The sequence below is a fragment of the Nanorana parkeri genome, unplaced genomic scaffold (assembly GCF_000935625.1).
Source record: "Nanorana parkeri isolate BGI_ZX_2015 unplaced genomic scaffold, ASM93562v1 scaffold2178, whole genome shotgun sequence".
Lineage (NCBI taxonomy): Eukaryota > Metazoa > Chordata > Amphibia > Anura > Dicroglossidae > Nanorana > Nanorana parkeri.
Window position 1 is genome coordinate 67,710 of NW_017308446.1, and position 12,260 is coordinate 79,969.

A 12,260-nucleotide genomic window follows, 5' to 3' on the forward strand; every position below is an offset into this window, starting at 1 on the left:
TGGTGTGACCAGTTTGGTGAAGACCCTTTTCTGTTCCACCATGACAGTCCCGTGTACAAAGCCAGCTCCATAAAGACATGGTGTGACCAGTGTGCTGAAGACCCTTTTCTGGTCCACCATGACTGTCCCCTGTGTACAAAGCCAGCTCCATAAAGTCATGGTTTGATCAGTGTGGTGTGGAGGAACTGGAGTGGCCTTCACACAGCCCTCACCTCAACCCTACTGAACACCTTGGGATGAACTAGAGCGCCATTTGCGAACCAGGCCTTCTCATCCAACATTAGTACCTGAACTTACACTCTTGGTCAAATTGGCACAGATTCCCTCAAAGCCAACTCTACAAAGACATGGTGTGACCATTTTTGAGTGGAGGAACTTCAGTGTCCTGCAGAGAGCTCTGACCTCAACCCTACTGAACACCTTTGGGATGAACTGGAATGCTGATTGCAAACCAGATCTTCTCATATAACATCAATACCCGACTTCACAAAAGGGCACAAATTCCAACAGACACCCTCCGCAATCTTGTGGAAAGCCTTCCCAGAAGAGTAGAGGCTCTTATAGCCACTGAGAAAGAGTCAACTCTATAATAATGTTCGTGGTTTTGGAATGGGATGTCCAGTGAGCTCATATTTTTGTTGGTTAGGTGTCCACAGGGTATTATAGCCGCAAAGGGTGGAGGACAACTCCTTATTAATGGCCATGGTTTTTGAATGGGATGTCCAACAAACTCATAAATGCTTGTTGCTTAGGTGTCCACAGACTATTAAAGCCACAAAGGGTGGGTGACATGTCCACATTAAAGTCCATGTTTTTGGAATGGGATGTCCAACAAGCTCATATGTGTGAAGGTTAGATGTCCACAGGGTATTATAGCTGCAAAGGGTGGGGGCCACAACTCCTTATTTAGGTCTATGGTTTTGGAATGTGATGTCCAATGAGCTTATACATGTTTGTCAATTAGGTGTCCACAGACTATTATTCCCGCAAACGGTGGAGGACAACTCCTTATTAATGTCTATGGTTTTGGAATGGGATGTTCAACAAACTCATATATGCTTGTTGGTTAGGTGTCCACAGGCTATTATAGGTGCAAAGGGTGGGGGACAACTCCCTATTAATGGAGATGGTTTTGGAATGGGATGTTCAACAAGCTCATATGTGTGAAGGTCAGGTGTTCACAGGCTCTTGTAGCTGCAAAGGGTGGGGGACAACACCTTACTAATGTCCATGGTTATGGAATGGGATGTCCAGTGAGCTCATACATGTTTGTCGATTAGGTGCCCATGGACTATTATACCTGCAAAGGGTGGGGGGACAACTCTGTATTAATGTCCATGGTTTTGGAATGGGATGTCCAACGAGCTCATATGTTTGTTGGGTAGGTGTCCACAGGCTCTTAAAGCCACAGAGGGTGAGGGACAACTTCATAAAATGTCCATAGTTTTTGGAATGGGATGTGGAACAAGCTCATGCCTGTTACGTGCAGGTGTCCACAACTTGTGGGTGGTATTGAATAGAAGCCATGCTAAGGAGCAAGTCAATATTAACATAGGACCTTCCATGGGGGTGAGCTAGGCAAGGTGTGGTACGGCTCCGTAGTATAGCTTCCATTCATCACCAGCCTGGCCTAGTATTTCAAGCTACCAACACACGTACATATTAATGTTCCATCCAACGTTCAAGTCAAATCGTTTTCCATATCTTATTTGGTTTCTCAATTACAAGAAGAAGAAAAAAAGACAACCCCGAACAATATGGTACCTCTGACGATGACCAAGAGAACGCATTGGAATGAGAAGGGTGTACAAGCTAGACTGTAGTTCAGGGGAAACCAAACGTTGACCCTCCAGCTGTGGAGAAACTACAAATCCCTGCATGTATCTTCATTGGACTGAGAAGGGTGTACAAGCTAGACTGTAGTTCAGGGGAAACCAAACGTTGACCCTCCAGCTGTGGAGAAACTACAAATCCCTGCATGTATCTGCCTCTAGAAGTCATGCCGGTGGCCATCCAAGTCTTGCAATGCCTCATGGGACTTGTAGCTGGACGGCAGCCATGTCCCTTGCTATGGAGACGCAGGACAAGTGAAGTCAATGAGAGTCTATACAAAGCGCTCACGGCGCTAACCAAACGCCGACCCTCCAGCTGTGGAGAAACTACAAATCCCTGCATGTATCCGCCTCTAAAAGTCATGCCGGAGGCTGTCAAAGTCTTGCAATGCCCTATGGGACTTGTAGCTGGACGGCAGCCATGTCCCTTGCTATGGAGACGCAGGACAAGTGAAGTCAATGAGAGACTATACAAAGCGCTAGCCAAACATCGACCCTCCAGCTGTGGAGAAACTACAAATCCCTGCATGTATCTGCCTCTAGAAGTCATGTCTGTGGCTGTCAATGTCTTGCAATGCCCTATGGGACTTGTAGCTGGACGGCAGCCATGTCCCTTGCTATGGAGACGCAGGACAAGTGAAGTCAATGAGAGACTATACAAAGCGCTAGCCAAACATCGACCCTCCAGCTGTGGAGAAACTACAAATCCCTGCATGTATCTGCCTCTAGAAGTCATGTCTGTGGCTGTCAATGTCTTGCAATGCCCTATGGGACTTGTAGCTGGACGGCAGCCATGTCCCTTGCTATGGAGACGCAGGACAAGTGAAGTCAATGAGAGTCTATACAAAGCGCTCACGGCGCTAACCAAACGCCGACCCTCCAGCTGTGGAGAAACTACAAATCCCTGCATGTATCCGCCTCTAGAAGTCATGCCTGAGGCTGTCAATGTCTTGCAATGCCCTATGGGACTTGTAGCTGGACGGCAGCCATGTCCCTTGCTATGGAGACGCAGGACAAGTGAAGTCAATGAGAGACTATACAAAGCGCTAGCCAAACATCGACCCTCCAGCTGTGGAGAAACTACAAATCCCTGCATGTATCTGCCTCTAGAAGTCATGTCTGTGGCTGTCAATGTCTTGCAATGCCCTATGGGACTTGTAGCTGGACGGCAGCCATGTCCCTTGCTATGGAGACGCAGGACAAATTAAGTCAATGAGAGTCTATACAAAGCGCTCACGGCGATAGCGTGTACAAAAACAAGACAACGATAAAAATATACATATTGAAAACCGTTCCGAGATCTTTTTTTTATTCCATCTCCGTTTTATAGCTGAACTCCAATGAATGCCGCTCTGTAGTCATTGACCCTTTCACTGCCGAAGCAGGCTAAAGTGCACATTATTACTATCATAAGGGGGTTGATAAGCTCCGGCTTATTTAGATGAATGCAGGTGACAGGTTCTCTTTAAAAAGGGACACCAGGGGTCTATTAGACCCCCTAATGTCACCTCTGCACTCTGTTGCGAGCCGAAGCCAGGGTTGGACAGCGCTGAACCTGGAAGTGCTCCGAGCTGAGCGCTCCTGGGTTCGCATTTCACAGGGGAGATCAGTGAATGGATGATCCCGCCGCTCTCAATCCGGACACCCACCCTGGAGGTCCGGAGGGTCAGCTAAGCCCAGGACACATGGCAGCATGACAAACTCATTAGTCTGCTGCTTCTCCTTTCATTGTCCAATCAGAGGCTGGGAGGGCGACAAGGGCTACGGTGTATGGCAGAGCTGCATGTGCCTGGAGTTCAGCTTTAAAAGGAAACGGGATGTAGGCCGCCATTAGTGACCCCCTCCTACAAATATACTAATACCTGTGCAGAGCTGAGAAATATATAGAGCAGTGGTTCTCAACCTAATGTTGAGGGGGTCACCACATGCTTTGTGCTGCGCTAGGTGAGAGGCTCCTCAGCCACCTCCTAGAGGAGCAGTGTCAGTTCTCCGGCCGCACCGCTAGATGGCGCTGCAGCACAGGCAGCCGAGGAGGATCAAAGAGAGGGGAGCGGGCGGTAGTGAGTGGAGTTGAATGCCGGCTTGGCCAACACAGAGCCCGCAATGGCCAACACAGAGCCCGCAATGGCCAACACAGAGCCCGCAATGGCCAACACAGAGCCCGCAATGGCCAACACTGAGCCCGCAATGGCCAACACTGAGCCCGCAATGGCCAACACTGAGCCCGCAATGGCCAACACTGAGCCCGCAATGGCCAACACTGAGCCCGCAATGGCCAACACTAAGCCCGCAATGGCCAACACTGAGCCCGACATGGCCAACACTGAGCCCGCAATGGCCAACACTGAGCCCCCATGGAGCTCACATGAGCCCACACCGGCACTAGTATTGGTGCATTCCTAAATTTTACCATTGGGGGTCACCACAACCTGGCAAATGTTACCAAGGGGTCCCGGCCCTAGAAAGGTTGAGAACCACTGATATAGAGGAAGCCGATAGTGACCCGCTTGGCTGTCATGGTAATCCTCTGCCCTCCATTGAGTCATCGACCTGGAAGAAGGATGCAGAAGTCACAAGCCTTCATCAACCTACCCTACCCGGATCATCATGACAGCCACGTCTTCACAAGGAGAGCCTGCAGCGGCCCTCACTGCAGGTTTGGTTTTGAACGGTTGGAGGAGGTTAAAGAGAACCTGTTGGATCAACTTACCGTCTACGGTGCAAATACCAACCACGAGTTACCAGGAGGAGGGCAGGCCCCCGGAAACCTTTGATCGCTATTGGGACAAGGCAGCTTGCAGGTTTCAGGGAGCTCAGAAGATGAACCCCCAGATGCTGTCGGGTACCTGGAGATGTCTTCACTATGTTCCTGGGGTCAATGAGAGGGTTAGGTCACTCCACAGGTTCACTTTAATGCAGGGGAAGGCAACCTCGGCACTACAAGTCCTGTGGGGCATCGACCACCACAGGCATGACTCCCAGAGGTATGATGGGATTTGAAGCGCTAAGGTCGCCTGCCCCTTACTTTAATGTATCTCGTGTTATTTTACTGCTGGAAATGTGATTCTCACAGAGCGCCGAGGATTGCATATTGCTTTAATGGTGGAACCTTTCCTCGAGTTTGGGAAGAGCTGGAGAGATGAGCGTCCCTTAGGGAAGATATAATGGACAATCTATGACCAAAATTAAACGGCTGGGCTCAGGTGTTTTCCAGTGAAGGGGACAGAAGAGGAGCTCGAGGATCACATGCAAGACACGATGCAGGTTGGAGTGTGTGAAGTAGGCTGCCATCTGCAGGGAGGAACGTAGATAGGGCAAAGCAATACCAACACCGCCCCCTGGTGGCCGGTTATAGATATTACAAGCTGCCTTCAAAGAGTTCTAGCACTGCTGGATGGCACATGCCCGGGCCAAACGCTGCTAATGTTTGGGGGTCCATGACTTTAAAGTTGGGATGCACCGAGACCGATACAAATGCTCTGAGGCTTATCCCGATACCAGAACTTCCAGTCAGAGGGAGATTTCCTCTGACCGGCAGTGCCGCGAGGGAACATGGAGCCGACTTCCCGGCCAATCAGGAAGCCGGGTCATTACCAATCAGGAAGTCGATTACCTGACTCCATGCCGATTGGCTGGGATGCCAGCTTCCCGGCCCATCAGCAACAATGGCCAACACTGAGCCCGCAATGGCCAACACTAAGCCCGCAATGGCCAACACTGAGCCCGCAATGGCCAACACTGAGCCCGCAATGGCCAACACTGAGCCCCCATGGAGCTCACATGAGCCCACACCGGCACTAGTATTGGTGCATTCCTAAATTTTACCATTGGGGGTCACCACAACCTGGCAAATGTTACCAAGGGGTCCCGGCCCTAGAAAGGTTGAGAACCACTGATATAGAGGAAGCCGATAGTGACCCGCTTGGCTGTCATGGTAATCCTCTGCCCTCCATTGAGTCATGGACCTGGAAGAAGGATGCAGAAGTCACAAGCCTTCATCAACCTACCCTACCCGGATCATCATGACAGCCACGTCTTCACAAGGAGAGCCTGCAGCGGCCCTCACTGCAGGTTTGGTTTTGAACGGTTGGAGGAGGTTAAAGAGAACCTGTTGGATCAACTTACCGTCTACGGTGCAAATACCAACCACGAGTTACCAGGAGGAGGGCAGGCCCCCGGAAACCTTTGATCGCTATTGGGACAAGGCAGCTTGCAGGTTTCAGGGAGCTCAGAAGATGAACCCCCAGATGCTGTCGGGTACCTGGAGATGTCTTCACTATGTTCCTGGGGTCAATGAGAGGGTTAGGTCACTCCACAGGTTCACTTTAATGCAGGGGAAGGCAACCTCGGCACTACAAGTCCTGTGGGGCATCGACCACCACAGGCATGACTCCCAGAGGTATGATGGGATTTGAAGCGCTAAGGTCGCCTGCCCCTTACTTTAATGTATCTCGTGTTATTTTACTGCTGGAAATGTGATTCTCACAGAGCGCCGAGGATTGCATATTGCTTTAATGGTGGAACCTTTCCTCGAGTTTGGGAAGAGCTGGAGAGATGAGCGTCCCTTAGGGAAGATATAATGGACAATCTATGACCAAAATTAAACGGCTGGGCTCAGGTGTTTTCCAGTGAAGGGGACAGAAGAGGAGCTCGAGGATCACATGCAAGACACGATGCAGGTTGGAGTGTGTGAAGTAGGCTGCCATCTGCAGGGAGGAACGTAGATAGGGCAAAGCAATACCAACACCGCCCCCTGGTGGCCGGTTATAGATATTACAAGCTGCCTTCAAAGAGTTCTAGCACTGCTGGATGGCACATGCCCGGGCCAAACGCTGCTAATGTTTGGGGGTCCATGACTTTAAAGTTGGGATGCACCGAGACCGATACAAATGCTCTGAGGCTTATCCCGATACCAGAACTTCCAGTCAGAGGGAGATTTCCTCTGACCGGCAGTGCCGCGAGGGAACATGGAGCCGACTTCCCGGCCAATCAGGAAGCCGGGTCATTACCAATCAGGAAGTCGATTACCTGACTCCATGCCGATTGGCTGGGATGCCAGCTTCCCGGCCCATCAGCATGGAGGCGGCTTCCCAGCCACTCAGAAAGCCAGACAGCGTGTAATGACCTGGCTTCCTGATTGGCCGGCTCCATGCTGATGGGCTTGGAAGCTGGCATCACAGCCAATTAGAATGGAGCCAGCCAAACAGCATGGAGGTGGCTTCCCGGGCCACTCAGGAGGTAATGACCCGGCTTCCTGATTGGCAGGCTCCATGCTGATTGGCTGGGATGCTGGCTTCCTGGCCAATCAGCATCAAGCCGGCTTCCCGGGCAATCAAGAAGCCGGGCAGCAGGTATCGTACTCAATACCGAAAAAATGGTATTGGTGCATCCCTAATTTAAAGGGTAAGGAAACTTTGCTACAAAGCTCCTTTCCCTTTTACCCCCACTGCCCAATGTAGGTCGAGTCAACCCCCGCCCCCCAAATCTCTATACATACCTAGGTCTCCCTCTGAGGCCAGCAGCATTGTTTATATCCTGCCACCAGTTCCTTCAGCAGACATCCATACAGTTCAACCCCATAGACTTCTAGTGGGCCGATCTGTCCGTCTACCAGCCCCATGAAGACTTATGGTGCCGTACTCTGCACAGATGCAGACCTCACATGATCAAGCCAAACAATGCTGTGGGCCCTGTTGCAAAATCTAGGAAGGTACAGAGATTTTTTTTTTGGGTGGGGTTGAGAAGCAAAAGGGTAAGGAGACTTTGGGGGAAGATTTTCCTCACTGTTTAACATATGCTAGTTGGCCAAAAGTATGAGGAGCCCCCTCTAAATGAGGCCTCCAGTGAAGGTTCCGTTCATCAATCTCAATCATACAAAGACAGTGTAGACAATGGAAGACCCATTTCTGGTCCCCCATGACTGTCCTCCGTGTAGAAAGCCATCTCCATAAAGACATGGTGTGACCAGTGTGGTGAAGACCCATTTCTGTTCCACCATGACTGTCCCCTGTGTACAAAGCCATCTCCATAAAGACATGGTGTGACCAGTGTGGTGAAGACCCATTTCTGTTCCCCCATGACTGTCCCCTGTGTACAAAGCCATCTCCATAAAGACATGGTGTGACCAGTTTAGTGTTGAGGAACTCGAGTGTCCTGCACAGAGCCCTGTGACCTCAACCCTACTGAACACCATTGGGATGAATTGGGACCTCAGTAGTGAACCAGGTCTTCTCATCCAACCTGATGGGACACAAATTCCCGCAGACACCCTCCAAAATCTTGTTGGAAAGTCTTTAAAGAAGAGTGGACGGGGGAGGGGGCGGGTACAGCTGGCTCTGCCTCTAGATAGGCAGATCCATCTGTCAATCACGCAGCTGGGTGGATCCAGACAGTAATGTCGGGATCCGTCCCAGCTGCGGCGTCTCAGTATACCGCGAGCTGTAGCTCCCTATATGCTGAGCTGCGGGTGACGGGAGGACGCTAGTTTGTGTCCTCCCGTTACCCTTAGGAGAAGTATGGGGAAAAGACCTGACCCCATAGTTCTCCTTTAAAGGCCATGGTTCTGGAACAGGACGTCCAACAAGGTCATGTGACTTTTGTCCATATAGTGTATATTACCAGTGTTCGCTAGAATAGGCGCAGAGGGAGAAATCTCCCAATGGGGACAACTCTTCCTTTACTTGGAGTCCCACTTTCTGCTGTGTCATCCGGACAGGAAGTGGGTAGGAATCTCCTTAGAAGGGATAGCAACGGAAACCTGAATGAGGTTCTATACCTTCCCTGATCTATCCAATATGAGAAAAAAAGGTTTTGGCTGGAGGTAAACTTTAATTTGGCAGAAGAGCAACAACAAAAAAATTAAATAAAAAAAAGGATTTTTGTACTCACCGTAAAAAATCCTTTTCTAAAAGTCTATTGAGGGACACAGGAGCCCTTTTGTTGGGTTATAAAGCCGCCTACAGGAGAATTGGATACTGGCAGACTGAGGCATGCTGGTAGTAAGCGGGGCTATCCTGGGCTTGCCTTCTGTTTTTTTTTTTGTGTTTGCCAGTGTCCACTCCTCCTGTAGATGGCAGTATAACCCAAAAGGTGAAATACTTCCTGTGTCCCGCAATGGACGGGTAAAGAAAACGCAGTCATAGGATAAGCGAGTTATTTTGGGGTTTGGTATCAGAGTTCAGCTAATTAAAAAAAAAAAATTTGCAGTCACATCAGCCAACAAGTCAAAGCCCGTATTTGGTCCCATCATCCTGCAACTCCATCACGTCCCTCCCCGTAGTAGTCCGGCGGAGCGATTTCTATTCTGCAGACGCGGGGAGGGGAGGAGATTGCGCCCGGCCGGCTACGTCGCCTAATTTGCCGAAAAAATCCAATGGTAACAAAGTCCGTCCAGTGTGGCTCTATAGAAAAAGCAGCGCGGGCATCGCTACCCAACCAGTGCAAGAGGCAGAGCACAGTCCTCCCTTCCATGAGGGGGCAGCAGAGTCTCTAGTAGGCCACCGATCCTGTGTCTTCTGCGCTCGTGAACAAAATGTCCGCCTTGGCGTTGATGAAGTAGGTGGAAAGGAAGGAGATGATGAGGACTGCGATGCCTGTGACCAACGTAATGATCTGCGGGGGGAAAGATACAAAATATATATATCAATGGTGGAAATCGAGGCAAACCGCTGAACATTTTCCCTCCAGAGGCTCTCAGCCATGATGCAATAGTGGGCGGGCTCTTAGATATGCAAATATTAAAATGCCTTGATGGGTGGACGTCAGTCTGGAGGAGTGGGCGTTCCTAGGCAGGCTGTATTTGCATGCAGACCGCCCACCTGTGATGCTGAGCCCCCCCCAAGCGGAAAGCTTTTCAGCCAGCGCGGTCGGTGGAGATTTACGGCACAAGCGCCAGGAGGGGTAAGCGTGACTTTGGTTTGGCTTATTAAAATTAGGGATGCACCGATACGAGTATCAGTGCCGATACTGAGTATTTGGGTGCATACGAGCCCAAATGCTCCCGACGCCTATCCTGATACCGGAACTTCTGGTATCAGGAAGCCGGGTGGCGAGTCATTAAACCCTGCCCAGCTTCCCGATTGGCCGGGAAACCAGCTCCGTGCTCCCTCGTCACCAGGGAGCTGGCTTTCCAGCTAATCAGGAAGCCGGGCAGTGTGTAATGACTTGCTGCCCAGCTTCCTGATTGGTCAATCAGAAAGCCGGACGGCGAGTCATTACCCTCCCCCTGGCTTTCTGATTGGCCATGTTCCCTCGTCACTTGGTGGCCAATAAGTGTGTAATGACTTGCCGCCCGGGTTCCGGACTGGTCGGGAAGCTGGCCAATCAGGAAGCCACGTGGCTAGGTCATTACCCTCCCCCTTGGCCAGAAAGCCGGCTCCATGCTTCCTTGTCACGTGGTGATGAGGGAGCATGGAGGCGGCTTCCCGGCTAATTGGGAAGCCGGGCGGCGAGTCATTACACGCCGCCTGGCTTCCTTATTGGAACTTCCGGTATCAGCGAGTGCCAAAGAAAAAAATATCGGTATTTGTACCGGAATACCGGGATCGGTGCATCCCTAATTTAATTAGTGACAAGAGTCACTTTAAAGGCCATGTGTCAAGACAAAAGTATGAGAACTGCCATTGCTGACTTGGTTCAGAAGTGGTCAACCTAACCGTTCCATCCATTAAACGGTCAGTCATGGACCTGGAACCAGCAAGCAACCAGTGGCTTGTCAGAACATCCGATATGCGAATACTTGTCCAGGTCAATGGCGGCAGCTCCCATAGTTCTGTCCCGAGAGATCACATGACCTTGGGACTGTAAAGGTGGCCATGCTGTCCCACGTTCAAGAAACCTAGACAATTATATGGATAAGAACAGGTCAGCAATGGCAGGTCCCATAGTCCAATCCTGACAGATCACATGACCATGGGATGTTAAAGGCGGCCATGTTGTTTTATGTTCATGAAACCCAGACAATTGTATTACTAAGAACAGGTCAGCAGTGGCAGCTCCCACAGTCCAATCCTGACAGATCACATGACCTTAGCATGACCAGACGATTGTACTACTAAGAGCGAGTGCCGCTGCTGAACAGTTTTCAGCCCCACACATGACAAAAAAAAAAAACCTTCTCACCTCCAACTCCTGACTGGGGATGAGGAATATTCTCGCTCGGATCTCCTTCCATCGGCTTTCAGTCCACGTGGAGTACTCCGTCGAGCCCCACTCCTTCAAGTCGAAGGCGGGGGACTCGGCAAAGTGGCTGCGAATGGTGCTTCTGACGCAGAACGGCTCCCGGGAGGTGGCATTGTCAGTCAGGGGGCCCTGGACCCAGGTATAGTCATACAGCTGTGGGCGAGAGGAAGGAGGAAACGTTAAGAGCAGCGCTCCGGTCACGCAGGATCATTCTGCAGCTGAGGGGCCAAGGCAGGGATGGGCACTCCAGCTATGGTGGAACTACAAAGACTATCATGCTCCTGCCTCTGGGAACCATGCCTATGGCTGCTAGAGTCTTGCAATGACTCATGGGATTTGTAGTGTCAACACAGCTGGAGTGCCGAGGTTGCCCCTGGGCTAAGGCTTCTTCCCCCCGGACTCCAGTCTATGCACCTACACTCCTCTCTGGTAACGTTCACCACCTGGCCGGTGAGATTGGCGAGGACGGACATTAGGAGGCGAGTGGCATTGTTGGGCGACTGTTTGCTGCCCATCATCGAGGCCGTCACGTAATACTGAGGCTGCTTGTCTACTGCAAAGGAAAAAGGCGACACGTCGAGGACGAGACACGGATTTGTTTAAAGCCGCATGATGTATATAATCTCTGTGTGGCGGCTCTGTATACAGGTCAGTGTACTTGTCTACCCGAGAAATATCATTTCCTGGTCATGTGATTGGCTGATCACATGACTGTAGCATCAGGTCAGGTTGAAGCAGGAATTTGTGGAACCCTTGGGCTCCGCCAGAGGTTCCTAAGGGTTCATTGAGAGATGGACATCTCAGATAAAAGACATTGGTGTCAGTGGTAATTTAGGCTAATGTGTAAGGAGGCCCTTCTCCCAGTGGCCGCCAATGTAAGGTGGCCCTTCTCCCAGTGGCCGCCAATGTAAGGTGGCCCTTCTCCCAGTGACCACCAGTCTAAGGAGGCCCTGCTCCCAGTGGCCGCCAACGTAAGGAGACCATTCTCCCAATGACCACCAGTGTAAGGGGGCCCTGCTCCCAGTGGCCGCCAACGTAAGGAGACCATTCTCCCAATGACCACCAGTGCAAGGGGGCCCTGCTCCCAGTGGCCGCCAACGTAAGGAGCTCCATCACCCAATGACCACCAATGCAAGGCGGTCCCTCTAATTGTCCACCGATCTAAGGGAGCCCTTCATTAACCAACAGTAAAGGAGGACACTTCCACCAACATGAGGGGGCACTTTTCCACAGACCCCCAATGTAACT

General features: G+C 51.0%; 1 protein-coding gene across 1 annotated transcript in view; it reads right to left on the reverse strand.

Annotated features, from left to right (window-relative positions):
• Positions 1–9,157: 9,157 nt before the first annotated feature.
• The window catches only part of NCSTN (nicastrin), a 15,576-nt gene continuing 12,473 nt past the window's right edge, over positions 9,158–12,260 (reverse strand). The window contains 3 exon segments of the mRNA XM_018572936.1: positions 9,158–9,443; positions 10,953–11,203; positions 11,413–11,565. Coding sequence (XP_018428438.1) covers positions 9,321–9,443; positions 10,953–11,203; positions 11,413–11,565 — 527 coding nt within the window. The 3' untranslated portion in view covers positions 9,158–9,320.